This window comes from Pomacea canaliculata, linkage group LG8, assembly GCF_003073045.1.
Source record: "Pomacea canaliculata isolate SZHN2017 linkage group LG8, ASM307304v1, whole genome shotgun sequence".
NCBI lineage: Eukaryota > Metazoa > Mollusca > Gastropoda > Architaenioglossa > Ampullariidae > Pomacea > Pomacea canaliculata.
The window spans coordinates 27,332,534-27,353,864 of record NC_037597.1 but is presented as its reverse complement, the minus strand read 5'-3'; the positions used below and the strand labels follow the sequence as shown (position 1 = coordinate 27,353,864).

The 21,331-nt window shown below is 46.6% G+C and overlaps 1 protein-coding gene across 3 annotated transcripts in view; it reads left to right on the top strand.

Moving 5' to 3' along the window:
* Positions 1-21,331, top strand: part of LOC112569737 (beta-1,4-glucuronyltransferase 1-like) — a 90,050-nt gene that overhangs the window by 36,675 nt on the left and 32,044 nt on the right. Inside the window, exon 4 of one of the 3 annotated variants that reach the window (XM_025247607.1) lies at positions 5,729-5,780. The exons of the other annotated variants lie outside the window; for them this stretch is intronic. Within the exon in view, the coding sequence (XP_025103392.1) occupies positions 5,729-5,746 (18 nt within the window). The 3' untranslated portion in view covers positions 5,747-5,780. Of the gene's footprint in view, positions 1-5,728; positions 5,781-21,331 lie in introns of those variants that run through there. 3 annotated transcript variants of the gene reach the window in all.

Below are 21,331 nucleotides of genomic sequence, written 5' to 3'. Positions count from 1 at the left end.
GGTGTCCACAACACGGCAAGCCAGCAGTCCTCTGCCCCACAGCTTAACACCCTAACCACTTGTAGAGGTGGTCGTTAAGAGTTATATATATATATGTGGTCATAAAGAGTTGTATAAGACAAAAGAGGAGAAGAATCTGTGTATGAAGCATGCTGGGGGTCGGCATAGGACAGGACTGACAGACTGCCAGCAGGAAAAGGTGAATTGGAGAAGAGCTCTGTTGAGGTCTGTGATGTCAGGTAGCGCATGGAACCCATTAAAAAAAATAAATAAATAAGGAGCTTGAGAAACATAATTGATGAGATTTTTAAAAAATGGACTAAGACATAATTCTCTGGCACACTAATAACATAAACATTTGATGAATTGATTACACCTATAAACACCCTCTTCAGTTCCAGAAAAAGTTTCAGAACGGGTTTATTTTTTGGAGAATGTCTCATCATGTCTCCCACATCCTAAACTAAAAACTTCCAGACATTTTTCTGTAGCCATTTCAGCTTAGTAGTTTTTCTTTTGTAAAAGCTAAAAATACTGAATGTCAGTTTTCCCAGAGAAAGTTTCACGCATAACCAGAAATCTTTGATTGCAGAAGACGAAGTAGACCTTTCATTTAGGTTGTTCGGGGTGTAATTTTAGGTCGGGTGGGGGAGATGATGGGACAGTGGAGGTAATAATGCTCTTGAAGGAAAGCTGACAAGTGCCTGACGGGAAACCTCAAAAAGCAAACTGCCGGAGTGACCCCAAGAAAAGGACTGGCGAGTACATCCATCAGGAATGAAGGAAGCAAGTCAGCCTGGCGGAAATAGCACGTTAGGGACAGTGGGAAATGGCCGTTAACATCGCCTTTTTGAGTGCGGCCTGCTACAAAGCATATCGGCCAGCTCCTCCGGCTTTGATTTACTTCAGCTGTGCGCACAAAGGAAAAATAACAAATTCTGTGTGTGTGTGTGTTTTCTCTCTCCGCCCTCCTTTCTTTCTGGGACAAGAGGAGCGGAGGATGGAGAGAGGCGAGAAGCAGGGAGGAGGAAGAGAGCTGAGGGGCGTTGTGCACGTGACATTCAGTTCGGGTGCCGCGCGTTGTCACCCGACTGGTAAACACGTAAAATGCAAATGACATTACCATTTCTCGTGCTGCCGCACACGGCTGTAACCGGCGGTTGCAGATGTTGCTGACCTCCCATTGCTGATACACGGTGCAGGTCCCTACATCAGTCGCCACAACTCGACGAGACCACGATCATCACCATGACTAGTCCTCTCCACCAGAGCCTAGTCGGCCATCACTGCTTATAAAATAATTATACTCAATTACTGGTCATTAGCAAATCTGGGTTAGTCGATGAGGGCAAAGTTCACTATGGCTAATTCTGTTGATTAAGGAAAACCTCGCTATGAATAGTCTTGTTAATTAGGTTAAGTTCGATTACTCTAGCAGATTTGACCTATCAATTTTAAACATGGGAGTTCGGAGTTCACAGAGAACGATTATTGTCTTCGATTTCTCTGTTTGACCGGACCAACGGGGAGTTGGGGTGACAGTGTCTGCTGGAGGAGAGCCTCTGAACCTGTAGAATTTGATTGTAAATGGTGATGTTACAATGACACTAAATAAAAGTGCGATGTCTCAATGACACTAAACAGAAGCATGAGATGATCATAATGTCATCCTGAACCTTATCCTGACCCGCTATGTCACACTGACACTAAACATGAAAATGAGCCACAAGGGAAAGGAGGGGCAGACAGCTGACTGATGGGGGGGTCAGAGATGCTCTGTCCCTGTTGCCATGAAGAGGGCGCCTAACATTCCATAATTTCACGCAGAGCAAGCTAGAAACTAGGGAGGGCCCTCGTCTTTTTCTTTCTCTCTCGCGTGCTTTCTCTTTCTCTCTCTCGATTTCTCTTTCTCTCTCTCAGTGTTTGTTTGCACTGATGCTTCTGGTTGCAGCAGACGGAAGATGTGGTTTCTTCATGGTGTAGAAGTCGTCGCTTTGGCTGGTCGACCCATTAGTTCCTTCTCAGTCAGCAGCTTTCTCCCATATTTCCTGATCTTTGATTTTAAATACTCAGTTGTTGGGTTTGTTTTGTTTGTTTGTTTGTCTCTCTCAGTGGTCTCGTTGGCTAAAACGTACCTGCCGCTAGAAGTCGCTTTTTTCTGACGCTGACAACGAAGCCAAAGTAACCATCGTCAACACCATTTTCTAAAACCACATTTTTCTGAACCAACATAAATTTCTCCACTTCTCTATATTTTTGTAAAGCCACATGTTGTGTCAGACAGTAGAATCCTCCATAGTTGCTTGGTGTGTACACGGTAGCTATGCGGGATTTCTGCTGGGAATTCATCTGTATTTGGACATCCACCTCCATGATATTTGTCGTTTTCGTGTGGTTAGGAAATGATGCCGTGTGTAAACCATCGCAAGCAAGATTTTCCTATAGGGGATAATACCATATGTAAATGATAGTCGCTCCAAATAGGCTTCCCCAAAATGTTTCTTTGATCCCAGTCTCCACAGAACGGTCCGTCTGCACCGAAAATGTGGCTTTCCGGAACCCACTTCCCGAGGGGAAATCAAAAGCGCTGACTGTTGAATGCAACATTTTCCCCGACAGCCCGCCCCTTGCGTTAGATCATCAAAAACCCATCAGGTGCTAGAAAACCCGGTCCACCGTTAGTTTATCTCGATTACCGCAGCCTGTCAGGAGGCCAGTGAGTGGTGGAGGGTGCAGAGTGCTTGACGTCATGATTACCGGGGATCTACGAGGGATCTCAACCTTCCACATCGGATCCATGTTCCACACAGATTGTTGTTTAAGTGCGGAGGTTGACCGGTCGGGAAGCCGGAGGGCGAAAGACATTGGATTCCTCATGGCAGTCAAAGAATATTCAACCTACATTGTATACAGATTTCCGGTTCGTACATTCACCCTTTCTAGTCTTCGAACACTAAAGACACCCTTAAAGGTCTAGTCGGGTGCAATTTCTTTAATGACTGAGTAAAATTCAATGAAAGATGCTATTTTTTTTTTTTAAATTTCTTTCTTGACATACACACCTATAGATATCATGCTCGTGAGCTTCATTAGTGACGTAGGTCCGTGCCATCAAGTGTGAAGGACCACAAGAATACAAGTTCCTCCAAAAAGGATTTTCCACTCGCCGCGGAACTTGGCGCCTCTGGAAGGCGGTACGGCGGTACGGCTTCACGGACCCGATTTTAATGGGCGAGGGGAAGCCAAGAGGGGAAGAGAGAGAGACACCTCCTCCGGTCGCTGGAATGCCAGGAGCCAGAGCTTCATTCGTAATTGACTTTCGAAGCGTGGTTTGTGCTGCGCGATGCTCAAGGAAAGAAGGTCAGGGCAGTAGCTGCAGCCATTTGTTTTCGCGACCCTCGTTATTAACGCTCGACACGAGAGCTGTGAGGACGTTCACACCCCAGCGCCTGCACGCTGATGCCACGGGGAGGAGGGGCGTAGGGGAGGGGAGGGGAACTGAAGCTTGAGTGGAATATGTGGAGGTTGGATGGGGAGAAGATGACTTCTGACAGCAGCTGTCCAACGTGGCGGTTGAGGCTGTAGGCGTGGATGTTGTATACGAGCGGAAGGCGATGACATGGTCATGTTGTCTTGGTGACGGTGGTGAGGTGATGGGGATTGAGGTAGTGTAAGTATTAGGATGTATGTTGAGGCTTCGATGAGAAAAGTGAGTGCATCTTTGAGTGTGCGTTCGTGTGCATGCGTGCGTGTTTGTTTGTTTGTGTTGCTTGTAAAGCACAGGGTTGTGTAAACTTTGAAGAACATAGGCTGTAGGCAGATCACTGTCTGCTCGACATGCTAATTGTACTTCTGGAAACATCGACGAGATACTCGAGGTTGCGAGCAAAGACCTCGGACTCGTCTGAAAACGCCGCGTGCGATGCTCATACTCAGCTGTAAAGAAATCCTCAATCACAACCTTCTCCATTTTTATTCTGTTTTTTTTTTCCTCCCTTCTCGCTGAACCTTTCTCCGTCGTGGTGTACCATTACGAACAGAAAATTTGTGAAAACATGAACTTTGACCGACACGCATAGAGACAAATAATCTTTTGATGCGAAAGCTCTGTTTCTGGCGGTAAGTGTGTCGACAGAACATTTAGTCTGAATTTCATTTGTGTGAGAACATCCGCCATCTTGGCCTGCGCTGGATTTAGTGTAATGTGGACATTGGGGAAAAGCGGGCCCTGTCGTCAGACCCATTTATAGTTCGCTGGATTCCATCCCAGAAATCGTTTGAACCGTTGGTCAATTTCGAAGAATTTTCCGCTGGGTTTGTTTCGGGATGGCGATAACTGATAATATGCAGACATAGTTTAATAGGGTGGCGGTTAGGTCAGCTGCTTACCACTTATTTGCAAGTTTAGAAGTTTTCGGGGTTTTTTGGTTTTTTTTTTGTACGAAGTGCTTATTATTTTTCTAAAACATAAAGCATCAAGAAGCAGTTTTCAGTTTAGTGCAGCGGGCGGAATCACAGAGTTCAGATGCACTTATTGCCCTGCTTGCAACATGAAACGAATGCACGTGAAAATAATTGTAACCCTCGATTGTAACGAGCAGGAAGGGTGACTGGCAATACTTCTGACAGCAGCAGGACTGGCTTCGTGCGGGACAGGATGTGTGATTGTCTGGGAGTGTTTGCTGTTATTGCAACAGTTTTGATAATTTCGCTGGAATGGCAAATTGAAGGCAGAAGTCCTAACTGGACTGGAATGGCAAACATTTCCATATGGCGCGGAAGGCAAGCAATTGTGTCATGTCAGGCCTGACATCAAAGGTCACTGCACCGACATAATTAGCTGCGATGTCAAACATTTAGCAAAGGTCATAGTACTTCGCTTACTAGTAACGAGCATAACAGGAGCCAGCTGCTTCCTCAAACACAACCGCAGGGTAGGAACCAAACGAGTTAAAAGGGTAAAATTGTTAAAAGTTTTGTCATCATGTCGCTGAACTTTGTGGCCATTACATTCACCGTGATGAAGTGAACTAGTGCACTTCACCCAAACAAAATGTAATTTCCGTAGGACATCATTCGGATGGTTTGGTCTGCCAGTCCTGCCTGTTTCAAAACTCCTTCGTCGTCGAATTTGTTTACTTTTTCCGGAGGTTTTTTTTTTTCTCCCCAAACCTAATCAAGTGTCCCAGTGTTCCACCTGCTTCTTGGGTTTAATTGAATGACGCCATATTTGGCCGTCGATCCGGGTCTCACGTGGCACCGACTCTGAGCCTTGATTAAGTCGGAGAACGTGTCTGGTTAACAAATTGCGATGATTATGCGGAAAGCACCAGGGTTTGCACACGACCCGCTGGTCACGTGACGGCTTTCAAAAGTGCTCAGGCTCAGTGATCGTGAGGATACCCGATACGAGTCGCATTACACTTTTTTGGGTTTTTTTTTTTTTTTTTTTGCTTAACGAACATTCAGAAATGTTCGACTTACTTTTTATATCAAGTTGTCCTGACGACGATGTTCCGAGCCCCGTGATCAGAGGTCAGTATGTAAATTAGCTTCAGTGACGTATTGGGGAGCAGCCTGATATAACGGTTTATATGTGTGAAATGAAAAATAAATGACTTGATGATGATACAGAAAACAATGTTGAGATGTGAGAGCTTAGCTATCAGAAACTGTTTGTGTGGGTGTTTGTATGTCGTATTGAGGATGCATTTATGTGTGCGTGCAGGTGATGTACCCGACATAATCTTACCTGTTGTGTATTCTCCTGGCCCCCATGTCGTAAAAAAACAAAACAACCCGGACATTTTTCCCCGGCAAGGGGTTAAGAGTGAGCTGTATAAGTATTGTCCTGATGTCCACCAGACTAAATGTACCCGGGTATCGATCGTGACTCAGCATCTGGTGCATGGGCCGAGTGCAGCGGCTGACACAACCATACATCACTCACCAGGAGCACCCTCCATGACACCCAGAGTGCCTGTCCTGCTGACACGCGGCGGCTAAGGACCATCACCACAGACTCCACAACAAGAACCATCGTCGTTGTTGGCCTTACGAACCTCACCATTAAAACCTTTTTTTGCTCGTATCTCGAACTCGCTGGCTCGGCATTGCTGCTGTTGAGACTGTAGTCGAGTGTCCGAATGGGCGAATGATAGAGCGCCGAAAGCGGGTAGAAAAAAACCGTAACAAACGTTCTCTCTCTCTCACGCATACAAAAGGAAGAGAGAGCGGGCATACACGGGTGGACATGGTATTTAAACTGGTATTTTTAGGGCAGGTAGAGAAGAGGAATCTTTTGCCAGCTTCACAGCTCGTGGTGTGTGGCTCGTCTGCTGCAGTCATCTGTCATTTCCTGTGTAAACGTGTTGTCCAGAGTCTCACATACACAAAGTTCTTTGTACTTTCTTTCGATATGCTCACAATTTCTTCGTCATTTCGTCTGAAGCTCTCATAGTGCTTTTGTCGTTTCTTCAGTCGTCTACAGAATCCTTCAGTCATTTCGTCCGACATAGAGGTCGCTTTCGTGGTTTCGTCCGACATGATGGCGGTTTTAGTTCAGGAAGGCCCGCCGACTGCAGCCCGAGTGTGCACCTAATGAGAGTGATGTTGACAGTGCTTGATGATCCGTAACCGAGTCTCTCCAAAACGATTTTCCAAACCAAATTAGGAAGGTACGCGAGACTGCGCGTGAGTAGAAGGAGCCGAGGTTCTCGTGTTCCCACCATTGATTTTATGCCGCGGGCCAGTCAGGCGTGGCGTGGCGGATGCTTCACTGAGTACGCGATCGAAAGTAAAATGGCTTTCTGACAAGTGTTTGCTTTTAAGTGCCGTTCATCGGGAAAACATAAGTTTAGTGTGTTTCAGGACCTGGCGCTGGAACCTGCGGTCTCCCCTCTCCTCACCTTTACTCAAAGACAGTCACTACAGTGGCCAACAACGGTCGAGGGAAGCAAGGGGGTGGCAAAATGTACCCGACTGGCTCTGTACCCGAGAAAGACTAACATCGATTACATAATGTCATATTGGTTGACCATGTGATGCTATTCTTAAAAGTGGAACAGTGAAAAAAGGAATCAAGCAGTTGCTCTCTCATTGATCGTCGTCAATGATGTCTGTCTTTAGGTTTTTTTTTTTCATCGATTGTCAAAGATGTCTGTTTATATATAAAATTAATTTACATTCCCAACTACCTTTCTCACTGACTGAAGATTTAACCATAATCATGCCCATTGATTCCTGAAGACGGGCTTTTAAACTTGCAAGTGATGTTTGTAAGCTTGTATCTCGATAAAAGGGAGGGAGTAGGAGGGTTAAAATCAGATTTCGAGGTGTGCTATTTGGAGCTGCATGCAACCAAATATCTTTCTTTTTTTAAAAAACACTCAGGCTGGTAATTCCCGATCATCACATAGCACGGTTGCCGCTGCACGGACACAGAAACTGTAAGCGGTCCTGGAGACTTCCGGGCAGTGTGCGGCGCACGCACCGGGTCAAAGGCTACAATGGTGTTTCCTTGTCCACCGTGCACGTGTCTTCGTGATGCGAACTGAGGAGATGCTCTGAGATCTCCGCTGTTGACGGGTGGGGGGAGGATTTCCTGGATGCGAAGGTAGAGCTCTGTCCTCCTTCCCCCCATGCTATTCACAACCAACTGTTTGAGGGAGGACTTCGCAAAGTGACCTGTCCTAGGCGTGGAGGGTCAGGTCACCAGGATTACAGTACAATCTCGAGCCACTGTCGGAATGTAATTCACATTGCGCGATGTTCAACATCGTCGTCGTCATCACTATCATTGTCGTCATCATTATCATCTGTTTTCTTCTTTTCTTTCTTTTGTGCGTGTGGACTGTAATGGACCTCAAGCTGACTCACCCTCGGGGTTCGGGTAGAAGAACCTGTCGGCCCACCAGACATAACAACCTCGGCAGGACAAGCGACGTGAAGCTCGACATTAATGTGAGGACTAGACTTTATCTCCAACACATTAGGTGTCGGTGTGCAGCCATCCACCCAGCATAAACACCCGCTGTCTCAAGCTTCTTGCCACGTCTGACTCGGAGGCGAGAAAATATAAGCCAGCATTTGTTGTTGTTTTGGTTACAAGCACAGAGAGCTTACAACAACCATCTGGTCCTTGGCACCGTACACAGGTGCGCCAGGAGGAGGTTAATTAACCCTGATAATAGTTATTATTGTTATTATTATTATTATTAAACGATTTTAGTAACTGCTAGATTATATGTGCACCCCGTTCCTAGTTGCATTTGCGTTGGTGGGAGGGGTTGGGGTGGGAAGAGGAGGAGAACGCAGAGCTGTTGTTGTGGTCATAAACATCCTCTGCAGTAAAGCAGGAACTGGATGAATAAACACTGTTGGTTTTTTTATGTAACTGTAGTTGTGGCCGGATTTATGGTAGTGTCCGCCAGAGAAAACATGTTCCATTAGCAAGATTCGCTCTCCACTGCGCATGCCTGTGTCTCGTCGCTTCCGCTTTTCTCGGAAAGTTGTTATTGCCGCTATGTTTGATTTCAATTGTTGACATATGACACTGGCGGCGAGGTGCAAACAGCTGCTGTTAACGATGCCTACGGATGTAGAAAAAGTAGTGGTAAACAAGGGGGTTCTGTAAGCAGTGTTGTGATTGGCTGGGCGTGTACACAGGTAGGACTGTACAGCTCTGTAATCAAACCCTTGACCGAGAATTCACGGACACTGGCGGAGGTTTACCTTCTTTCCTTGGAGCAGACTTTCTCCGAGTTCTGTTGGGTCCTCCGCCGTTTATCACAATTTGAAGGTGATTCAATTAAAGATTCAATTAGCTAGGGATCTTGACTCAATTGTTCTTTATTTTTTTATTTACTCTCTCACTGTTTTCTTCCTCCCTTCTCCCCTACCACCATTGTCGGTCACTGTCTCTCGCTCATTCCTGCTCTGTGGCGTTTCTCAGTGAGTTTTTGGGGGTTAGCAGATTACAGACCATTTTTCTTTCCTTACCCTCGGCTAATGTTATCTGTGCGTAGAATGAGGTTGTTTGCAGCATACAGAAAGATGGCGCATTCAAGAAAAGGGCGTTTTAATTTTTTAAAAATCTAATCTCACCGACCCCTTTTAAAGTAAGGCCAACATTTTCTGCGTGGACACTTGCCAAACACCGAGCTGAATGGGTTCCTTTTTTTCCTTTTCGCGATTGATTGAGTTGTCTGTTTGCGTGTCTGTCTGCTTGGTGATACTGTTATACAAGTATCTGTACATTTCGCTATTTGCGGGCTTAGAAGTAGGAAGACCAGACTGAGCCGTTCCGGAATTTCGCTGTCATGAAATTCTTTCCCTCCATTTGACTCCCTCCCACAGGTTTGGTAGCTGCTGCTGCTACAGAAACCTACTCGCCAGCTTCAATTACAGCCGAGGCCACGTGCAAATGATTTGCGGGATTTGTGGCCGGTAAGATGAGGGATTAACACTTTCACACTCAGTCCGCGGCTCATTAGGAGTCTGGGAGGTCAGCGAGTGACGCAGGCCACACGTGGTGGCTGGAGGTCATGCCAAGTGAAGTCATTACAGGAACTTGCATTATTTAAATACCGTCTCCCTGGAGACTGCACTCGGCAGGTAACAGACAGTTTCTTTAGTCCCAGAGCGGGGAAGAAGTGGCGAGAAATTGGTCTTGCAGCAAACTACAGAGAGCTGGGGCTGGGTGGAACAGAAAGGAGATTGTTAGGTGGAGCTAGTGTCGACTGTTTGCCATCACTTGTCATGTTGCTTACTCTTCCCTTGTAATGATAAACAAAGCCTCCTCCTCCTCCTCCCCCTCGGCAAGCTATATGGTGTTGTTATTTTCTTGCAAACTTTTAAAAAGCACCTTAGGTTGAGATATGTTTTAGTAAGGATGAGGAGATTAATCAGAGTATTTTTGTGCTAGACCGTGAAATAAGATTTTTGTGGTACATTTCCTACCGTGTCCGCTGGCTAAGCCCTGCAGCCCCGAGCTTCAGATGTCTGAGATCATCCGAGTTTACAGACCAGTACTCACTCCATACTCACTGAGCTGGCTGAGCCGTATTTGTCCTTCGATGGAGCACAGTGGCCAACAAAGCAGAAAGACGTGGAGAGCTTAGTGCCTGAGTGATGAGAATGAATGGCAGACAGGAAGGAATGGCAGACAGGGGGGAGATGCAGAGACCCAGATACCAGAGGCTGGCAGGAGGCGATGCTAGCCCTATACACAGTTCAGCTAATCGATGTTACTGAGGCGAGGGCAGCAGGTCTCATTACAAGGGCCGGAGGACTGGCTTCTCTCATTGCTTGATCAGCCGCTTCTCCCGCTAACAGATGCCGATGGATCCGAGGACTGGATGAATATTTTAAAGGTGAAACGTGAAAAATGCAGGAGGCCGCGCTCCCCGCTAGTAACGAACTGCTGCTGTCCTGACTAAAGGTGAGCTTCCGGTAGGTCCAGCGGTCGGCTCTCTCTCTCTCTCTTTCTCATTTGCTCACTCCCTCCGCCTTTTTCATTTTTGATGTCTCTGCCTTTCCTCCATTTATTGACTGTCAGACTCCCGACAACAGAGTTTCCAGTGGCATGTGTGGCATGTGGCTGTTGACAGGTCTTCTTCATTCCATACTCAAATATCAATAGATGATTGGGTATCTGGTTTGCTGACTCCAGACTAAAGTTCATCGTTCAATCGAAGGCTGAGATCACAACAGAAGCCTTAAACTAGACACTCACTGGAGAAGATGGCAGCTTGGAAGTTCGACCACATGGCATCGAGTTGTTTTCTCTTTAAAAAGCGGCAGATGACACGTGACTGCCGTTGCCTTTAAAGTTCGGTGGCCATTTTTTCTCCGCTCCGATCTTCCTCTTCCTGAAGGGGTGGCTTCAGTGACAATATTTGTCGTGGCTATCAAGACCTATTTGGGGGTCTTGATAGAATTCATCCCTCAAGTCGGCTTTGAGGAAGACTGTGAAACCAAATGTTTGTGTTGGTGGGCAGAGATTGCCCCGGAGCCTGGCGGGGAAAAAAGAGAGCATGGTCTCGGGTGTTTGCACGGGCGCCGTGATGGAGGCGAGACATGCGTAGGTTGCCTCCCAAATGGAGTTAGGAGGATCACAGTCTTGACGGAGTTGTCTTTGGTAGGCTCTGCTACGGACAGTTTTGTGTATGTGTGTGAACACTGGCACACGTGCCACATGCCTCGCCATGTATTCTTTAGACCTGGATCCGATGTTGTCCTGTTCAATCAAATTAACATTTTTTCTCTCGTGTCTGTGTTGAACATAAAAACTGCTCATATCTGTCCTAATACAAGGCTACTTGACATACGTTAGTCATTTTTCTCAAATTACTTCATTAATAACAATAACATAAAATAACAATAAATACTATTTGTAATTCGGTATATCCTATTGAAGGTAAACAAAGCACAGGTGGAGTATAAAGTGTAGTAGAACAGAGATGATACACGAGACACATAAATCAAGGGACTGGTCAGTCACATTTTTGCAAAACGTTTTACGAATGAGGGGACTGATAAATGTCAAGAGATCCAAACTGTTGGTGCCTGCCAATGAAAGAACTGAACGCCAAAGGTTACGGATACGAGAAACACTGAAAAGGTTTCGCCTGGTTAGACGAGACTCCGAGGTTGGCCACAGACTGTAAGAGAGGATGATACATCACAGGAAGACTGTTGTCAACATGACCGTGTGCAAAAGTTACTTTTTCTTCTTGGTCATCTGCTTCACAATCAACCAGCGATCATCGTGAGATACATTGCTCCCGTCATCGACTTAGTCGTAACCAGGACTAAAGTTAAAATGGCGGCACAGAGAGTCGAACCGTTAATGGCTTCGCCCTTCTTTTTTTGTTTGCTTGTCCACTGCCTCGAGCAGTTTTCCGGGGCTTGACTCATCACATCAGTGGAACCGAAATGTCGTGTACACCACAGTCTGGACAGACGAGTTGTCCGGGGGCTGTGTGATTTGTTTGCAGCACGATCAATGTAGGTGTGGCGAGGTCTGCAAGAGGACACAATGTTTACAATGAAAATAAAATTGTTTGTAACCATTTGCGGTTGCGTTTCTGTGTATTTGAAGTCACATTTTGAAATCTGCGGAGTAAAGGAAATTAATTTTAAAACAAGACTTGCTGGAAAACAGTTTTGCTCCGAGCTTGGCTTTCGTTTTATTCAGTTTCCTGTCTGCCTTGTTAGTGTGTAGTGGTGAAAGCTTCCAGAGAATACATTGTAAGGTCCACTGTCTTCACAAAGCCATCCCCGCACCACTTTCTCCAGCGAAGGAGGTGGTCAACATCAACTGCTGTGACCATTTTCTTTTCTCTTCGGACAAAGGACTTTCTTGTGCCGAGCGTCTTGCAGGACAGGGGGGACGATCCGAGGACGATGTTCTCTTTTTGTGTGAAATAAATGTTTGGAGTTCAGTTATAAATTGAATCGAATGTTCATCGCTGACTGTAAGAGAACTTTGTGTCCTTTTGACTGGATCGAGTCATGTGACCCAGCAGAGTGTTGTGGTTGGATGGTTGGCCAAAGATTCCTAGATAAGGTCTGGTCTTCCTCCCGCAGCAATCCGAGGTAGAGGAAGGGATAAGTCGCGAGACCCGACTGACGGGCTGTGGAGGATAGCACGTGATTGATAGAGCCGATAAAGATCTTGGTATTGCTTCTGCTCCTCCCTTCCTTGGTCCTACTATCCTCTTGTTGATCTTCCTGGCTTTTTTTCTCTCATTATCTTATCTGCCTCATTTTTCTCTCTTCTAGACTTGCCCTCAGCATTCGATACCATCGATTGTATGCGAACGGCTCTTATTGACTTTTGGGGTTTGGGGAGCAGCGTCCATCTGGTTCCAAACATGCATCACCCACAGCACGCAGTCGGTGGCTGTTGCAAATGCTCGGTGCCCTTGGTTCCTCGGGGGTCCGTACCGGGACCAAGTTCTGTTGACATTGTAGCTACAGCCTGGAGGCTCTATCATTCGGTCTTGTAGTTATTTTTGTCATCACTATGCAGAAAACTCTTAATCATACGATTCTGCTGCCCCGTTCGATGTCGCTGGCCTTGTTGAGGGCATTAGATGCTGTATTGCCGATGGCAGAATGGATGCTAGTTGAGAAGATGAAGATGAGAAGAATGGCAATAAAAGCGAGGTCGTGCTGATGAAGGATAGGCTGCTATGCGTGTCTCTGCCTACATTTTCGAATCATATCATTGTATGTTCCGATTCCCCACATGACTTCTGTGACTTAGTTGGAAGGTTCGCAAGTATCTGTTTCTCGATGCAAGCAACAAACTCTTAGTATCACCTGTTATCTGCCAATGTTGTCCTGGCTTCCAATGTCGGTAGATGTTGCTCGCTGGTAATAACTATTCTTGATCTCTCAGGACGCCTTTGTGTTCAGAAATAAGACTTCTCTCATTTTCCACATTTGGCAAGCGAATGTTTGCAACATTTGAACCTAAAGTTTGGGTTTCTCTGCCATTCGATGTACGGCATACACAGACACGTGGAACTACCAAACAATACCTTAACTCGTATCCTTTTCCTGAAATACTTCACAGATTGACTGTCTTGCGGGTGCATGCATATTCGTAAATGTGTGTGTGTGTGCGCATGCAAGTTGTACACATTGAGAAGTTTCTGGAATTATTATTTTTATCATCTTCCTCATTCTCCCGACCTTCTTCCTGGTCTTCATCCTCCTGTCTTTCCTCCTATTGGCCCTCCTCCTAACCTTGACAAAGGGTTCGGAGACCGACAACCCGACAGGGGAGATGAACAGCAAGTTTTTTTTCTGTTCACATGAGGCAGGCAGCTTGTTGCTGGTGGACTACATGTGCCGTTAGTTCCAGCCCCTTGGTTTAAAACAGGAAGTTGGCCGTGGGGTGTGTGATGATTGTATACAGCTGCTGGTTGGTGGAGCGCGGTATGTGTGGCGATATGGCGATCGTTCTCACTGAATGAGTTTAGGGCTATTTCGTCGCTTTTTTTTTGTCCCCTCCAAAAGTGTTATCTTCCAGAATGCATTTCTAAATTAAAGATACATAAAGACAAGCTCCTCGTACAAATTGTTCCACCATCAGGAGAGAAACCTATTGCTCTCGAGGGTGTGTGACATGGCATGTTTGTGACATTGGCTTGCTGTGTCCTTTGCCCACCACACTAACTTCTAAAATAAAAGTTTCCAGCACACCACATAGCATGGTGTTCTCCATAGCTCAACTGTCTTTGAATGACAGGTGCCCTGGGTGGCCCCATGATTGTATGTAAGTCACGTGTCGGTGCAGGTGTATCTAGGAGCACGCGGCATGCGTGCGCAGCATCACCTGCTGTGACTACAGGCTTCAGATGGTCGTTGCTGTCGCTGTTTCGACTAGTCTGCTCTCAAACTTATTGTGCGTAAACCTTTTTTACAAGCCTTAAAATTTGAACTATATATATACTTTTGTGTTTCACAGTTTGTGACTCGAAGATTTTGTAGTATATCTTATGAAGAAAGAGGCAGACACCAGTTGACCGATGTTCAGACAGCGAAGGTCCTTGAGGCCAGACACGTGACACACCGCTACCCACCAACCGCTGACGTCTGAGCGTCAAGAGCCTGGAGTCATGTGCGGGGGAGTTACCTCCCCTTGTCTCTGGAGCCTCACCAGCGGCAGGTCGGACGCTTCTCGGGCAGCTGACGGGAATGAACGTGACTTTGCCGAGTACATGACGTGGTCTCCTTACCCCACAGGTCAGCCTTTGCCCTCGAGGAGCTCCGTGTTTGCTCGTCGGCTGCATTGTGGCACGTGATGCCGGCTCTCGGCACATCCTCGCGTCCTTTGGCGTTGAGGGCGGGTGTCCACCGACTGATACAGCTCCTCGGCCAGGGGTCATTTTACACTTAGAGAGCAAAGGTCGGCTACGAGGTGTCTTGCATGTTGGGTCGTCCGTCTCCAGGGCACGTGGCAGTTTCTGTGTCTGAACAAACACATGAAGATGCGTGAGAGCGAGTTGGCCAAGTGCTTGCAGCTGGTCGTTGTAAGATGCTGCCAGTAGACTGAAGGCGAGACTTCCACCAAACACGTGACCAAAGGCTACTCAAAGATCTATCTGCAACGTCATGTGTAACAGAAGCACGTGACTCCCAGTATATCGGGTGAACAGGTCAATCGTTTATAGCCAGGTGTCCAGCTGTACTATTTTCTTATTCTATCTTTATTCTGTGATGATGGTACGAGATGTGTAGTGGGGTGGATATAGAGGGAACCAATCAGGGTTCGGGGGCCGCCAGTTGTAGGACTCTCGCTGATCATTTAATCAAAAGAAGAGGATAACGGAGTTACAGATAATTAACTGTCGGTGTTTCTTTTAAAATCTTTAAATTCTTCGTTTCCAAATGCGGTGATACTTTTGTTGTGGCGCGAGCATTAATCAACCTTTTCTAGGGCTGCAGGACATGGAGGAGGCTGGGAATCTCTGGCCTGAGGGAGGGAGGTCTGTGTGTGTGTAGGGGGAGGAGGATGGCGGGAGAGGGTGTCGATCAGACGATCCTCATTCTCATCATAACTCCTGGCGCTGTCTGTATTCCAAGCAGGCTCCTGCGTATCAGGGGACATTACTCGGCACATGATCTCGATTTAGGCGGCGTTTATGACGAGAATGTTGATGCTGTGCGACTGAATCTTTTATTTAAAGGGAAAGGAAGTGGCGGCCTTCTCCCATTCCGTCTCTCGAAAAGTGAGAATGTGTGCGGAGCGTGTGAGAGAGAGAGAGAATGTGTGTGTGGATGGGAAGCATGCTTCGTGCTCATCTTATGTTTTCCCATAATAGTCTCCACACTGGGATTCTAGCTTTGCACACACACACACAAACAAGCTTTTCTCAGACAAGCGGCAGAAAGCTCCCATAATTTCACAGTTATCCATCCGTGATGCTCGTTTATGGAGATTAGCCCCGGTTGTGGCGCCACCGTCGGACGAGGTGGTATGATTCCATTTCTGGCCGCTTGTCGCCCCTTGATACGATCAGCATCCCGCTTCCCTTGCCTCTTGTTTGAATGCCGTGCGGCCCACACTTGCTGTCTCGCTGCAGCTGTGATTTCATTTTAAGCCCGCGGCTGACCAGCTTCATCGGCCCCTCGATCCACGCTCGGATCGGAAATCGATCTCGTGCTTGGCTCAGTTCGACTCGGCGTTCAGATCGTTGGAACAGCGGCGATGACTGAGAGAGTGGGCACTAACGTCGATACCACCCCGCTACCCTCATTACTCCTGTGTTCCATGAGGTCGCCTGCATGACCAAAGAACAAGGACCTTGTTAAGTCACGTGACTGTAGACCGTTATCGTCTGGTTTCCCTGCGACCGTCAGCTTGACAAAAGAACACGAATAGTCGTAAGTCGCAGTGTTCTTGTTACTGTGACCTGATGTTCCCCAGGTTGGTCTCTGTATCAGGAGAACAAGACCTTTGAAGTCTCTTTGGTCTAGACCGCTCTTCCCTGGGGAACTGTGCATGGCAAAAGAACAGGAATCTTCTCGAGTCCCATTACTGGGGGCCATTGTCCGGTGTTCTGTATAGAAATCGGGAGGACAAAGGTACACGGCTGTAATCACATTATTCTAGGTCATTGCCTGATGTTCCCTGGTGTCGTTTGGATTGTACAAGCGCCAGGTGTGTAGACCCTACCACGTGCCTTGTAGACAAATTGATAGACAAGCAGTTTAGCAGACGACTTCGCGTAAACTAACCTAGTTTACCCACTTTTCTTTTCTCACCCCTCCTTCCCCCCCCCTTTTTTTGTTGCCTGCTTGTTTTGGTCGTCATCATCGTCACGATCATCATCATCATTGGTTCTTGTTGGTCTAAGCATCAAGGACGGAAGGGCTCATCTTTTTTTTATTTTTATTCAGACTCGTATCTCACAAACGAAACTGGGATGTTTGCTTGGCGTTTGGGAGGTAGCACCTTGTAACGAGGTTAGTCAAGCTGCGTGCCCTCGTCCCTTACAAAGGCAAGAAAAATGTCTTCTTTTTGAGCCTATACAAAGTAGAAAATGTTCATTCTGTCCGTTCCGCTGTTGAAGACAAGAGTCACTGTATGCTTCCGAGTCCATTGACAAGCAAACGGACCTACTCCTGGCGGCAAGTGGAACGAGTGTTCAGAGACGAGTAGTTTTCTCTCAGTCCTGCCAGACGCCTTCGTTGGCGGCAGCAGACGCTATAAATCTCCTGCTTCGTGTGTTGACATCAGGAGAAGCAATTGGAAAGTCAGGATATTTTTTCAAAAAATATGTTGGTACCGATATGAATGTCGGGGGCGGAAGTAGCAAACCTTTCCGCGGTCAAGATCATCTCGCTGATGACCATCAGCACCTAGCTGATAGCGCTGTTGTTATGGAGACATGTTTTGTGGATAATTTGATGTTTATGCTTTGTCCTGGGATAATTTGGTATTTTTATTGCTTTGTCTTTGACTAATTAGTACTTGTGATGGATGGTTGTTATTATATGCAACACCGGTAGTGAAGTATCTCTAACAGAGTTTTCCCCCCTGGGATTATCATTTTGAGGAATAACTGCTTTAATTAGCTTGTCTTTGAGAGAAAGATTTCAAGACAAAGCTAGTCATGGCAAACTCCTTCTGAAGCCTATTCCAAATATCAGCATCAGGCACGGAATTTTAGCTTTATTGATATTTGTGCTAACCGATAATTAAATACAGATTAGTCAGAGAGCTTGTTTCAATATAACTGGAAGGCTGTAGCGGCTCTTGTCGAGGAAGATGACTTTTCTAAGAATGTTCATTGTTCAGCATGGCAAGGAGAACAACACCAAGAAATGCGGACTAGACATTGAAGAATAAAGACGACATCTTCACGCATGCGTGTTTAAGGTTGGACTTCGTGCAAAGAGCGGCCATGTTTCAGTGACCGCCCTTGGCATGATGGGAAGATCGCACGTGGACGCTGACTTCGTTAGCTAGGCACACACACACTTGGCGATTGATCGCATGCTTGTAGGCTAATTAAACACTTCTCAAACTTAGCGATCCTCTTCCACCAGAGCTGGAAGAAAAGCTGGTGAGCGGAGCTCATCTGTGCCGCGCCGACCTGCTCTGGAGCGCGAGACGATGAGTGTTTGGCGCCGGAAATCATTCGCCTTCAAGCTCGCCGCAAGGCCTGATGGGAGCCAAGCTGTTCAGAATTCCGGTATTCTGTACAAACACCTCAGAAGTAGTGAGTCGGCAGAACTCCTACAGGACGGCGAAATAACCTCTTTACAAAAGTATCATAAAGCTTAAGTACCCTCGGCAGCTGAGAATCCGAGAAATTGAAGTTTTATGGCGGTTGAAGACGTTAGTTGACATGGTGGAGATTGTATTACCGCCTAACATCGAGTGTGGATGCTAAGTTATTTCCTAGGACGACACACAGAACGAAGTCCAGGAAATGCAGGTCACTACAGTGTGATTTGAAACTCTTCTTGACACGTGCTATTGCTTTTGAAAATTGTCAACTTGTCACAATTAAAAACATTTTACTGTCTGCTGTGTTTTAATACTGGCTTCGACCAAACAAAAAAATTGTGTGTTGGCCTTGTCTTGCCCTCAGTTACATCATTTTTCCAATCGAAAAGATTTAGACATGCGCAGTGGTGCCTACCGGAAGCAGCGCATGGACGTGTTTTTAAGCTCATGCGAGCAGCTGGACCGAGGAAGAAGTCTTAACGAAGCTTTGAGGGATGTGGGGTGATGTACTGTAAAGTCCTTTTTTCACCGTCCAAACATTCCCGGACATTTTGGGATGTAGCCATGCAGCACAGGGAGGACTGCACCTAATCCTCGTGTCATTAAAAACAAACAAACAACAAATCACGTGGCTTAGTTAAAGCACGTGAATTCAGGAATAATGATTTATGGAAAAATACGCGTCATTGTGTCCCCCTGGTGGGTAACTAATAGGCTTTTGTGTTTTGCAAATTGCACTTGGTATTTTCTTTAAAAGCCCTCCTGGTAATCTGAGAATAGAAACGGAATCCCTGTCGGGTGGCGGGGAAAATGTCATGTTTGGCTTCTCCTGTAGGTTAACTAATAAGCTCTGGTAGTTTTCCATGCGCACTTGGTGTTTTTCTTAAAGACCGGCCTGATATCCTGCAAGTAGACACATAATCCCTGTCTTGTCAAGCAACCTGAACAGAACAACGAAAGGTTTTTCTCAGGGGCTGGAGTTGTCTCTATTTTCGGTTCCTTTCCTGCTCGCAGACCTTTCGACCGGTCGTGGAGGCTTATCCGGCAGTCCTGTTCCTCCTCTGCTAACTTTGTTCTCTCTGTCACCGCACTTGAAAAGATTGAAAGCCCTTTCACAAAAGATTTGTGGAGGGAATGACGGTTTCCTCAAGGGGAGACAAGAGATAATAAAATGATGGACTGCCTACATCGGGGGCGAGCGTCCGTTGCGATCCCGTTCCTGTTTTTATGGTTTCCTGTATGCGGAACGAAAGCGCCGGACAGGGTGGTGAGTAGGAGTCAGGCCCCAGAACAAGGAAAGCCTTTTTACGGGATTGTCCACTGTCGCCTGATTACCTCTCACTCCTGCTCCCCCTGCCCTGCATGTGCACGAGGGCCAATAACTTTCGGGCCCGCCGAGCACGGGTAAGGCTCTCAGAGACATTTTTTAGCCATCCTTCTCCATTTCCTCCTCACCATTTTTAGTGTCCGCATCATATCATCTAGCCTAAGGTTTTTGGTCTCTAAATCTTTCGGAGCAAATTGCTAACATCCGCCTGATCACGATGTAGCTTCATTTTTAACAGAAGCATCGTTGTAGGGTTTTTAAAATCAACTGTTAAAGTAAAAATAAACAAAGTCCACCAACCTTTCGTTGGCGAGGGAAGTAAAAGTTATGGAGATCACATTTTAGGGGAAGCCTGCTTTTTTTTTGTTTGTTTTGTTTTTGAAGGCAGTGCTCATCTTCTCTCCCTTGCTTCCTTACCTTCCTTAACCCTTTAGCTAACCCACTGGGTTTTCCAACCAGTCGACTATTTAGTCATACGGATCAGTCGAACTGATCTTGGTAATAACTGTCATTAGCTGTGGATCGGAAACTGGTCATCACTAGGATGTTGTGTGTAAGGAAAAGTCATATCTAAAGTGGCTTCGTGCTTTTTGTAGGGGTAGGTGGGTGGGAAAAGGTTGGACGTGCCAAAAGAGCTGAATTTTATTTTGAGAAAAAAAAAACCTGGCGTGGAAACACCACAATCGTTCATGAAATTCAATCAAGATGCAGAGATCATGCTTCAAACTTGCCACAGAATAATAGAAAAAGACCCTCCCATCGGAGAGAAGAAGAAAACTAACTCCACCAAGATCGATAGCGTCTGGGACCAAAGCTTGCTTATTTGCAGGCCCTGTGTGGAGCTCACCATTTCTCCATATTTTGTGTCCAGTGCGGAAGAAATAGGAAGCGCGGATTTACCAAACTGCGATGAGGAAGACAATTATCGCCCCTGCATCGGTGCTTTCCGAACAAAAGCACGGTCTCTGAATATGGATGCTCAGTTGAGGATAAATCATCTGTTGATTGCCATGCCAGTCCCCACTTTTCTTGTGATGGCTGCAGCCAGAGGGTCGTTGTGAGGACCTCGCTCATGTCTCCACAAACCGCTGGGCGTCACCGATGCGAACACGAGGCTTGCTGGTGATTTGTCTCCCTTGTGTCTGTAAACTGTTTTGCATGTTTATAAACCTGTGCTGCACACCGTCTGTAAAGGTGGGCGACAGTCTCTAAACACAATGAAGCACAAAGAAAGGCTGTAAGAACAAGGTGTGAACAGCTGTCACGAAATCTTGCCCAGAAAAGTATTCGACGGATCGTGAGCTCTTATCACCCGGTGAGGGGTTCACCGTTACTAGGATACGGTATATCAAAGGTCCAGTCCTCTCCTTCGGTGGCCTTCACCAACCCTACTCTGATCAGATACCCGTATTTGCTAAGCAGATGCTGTGTGTGAACAGAAAATTCTCCCACAAGCAGGTATCGAACCGTAGCCACAGTAACCACCAGACCACGGAGCACCCTCCTAATTTGGGAGGAGATCGTGACACTTTCCTCGATGGACATCATTTGTCATGAGTTGACTGAGGACTGACCTTTTTTTTTCTCTGAGCCTGCCGGGCACTGGGTGCAGAGCAGTCTGGAAACACAGAGAGTTGAAGGTCAAGCGTACCTCAGCCATCGACAACTGCGAGATGGTCTTCATCGCTAAATGTCAGACGGGTGGAGCTGACGGCGATGTCTGACTGCATCATTGACTCCTGCTCCGACTC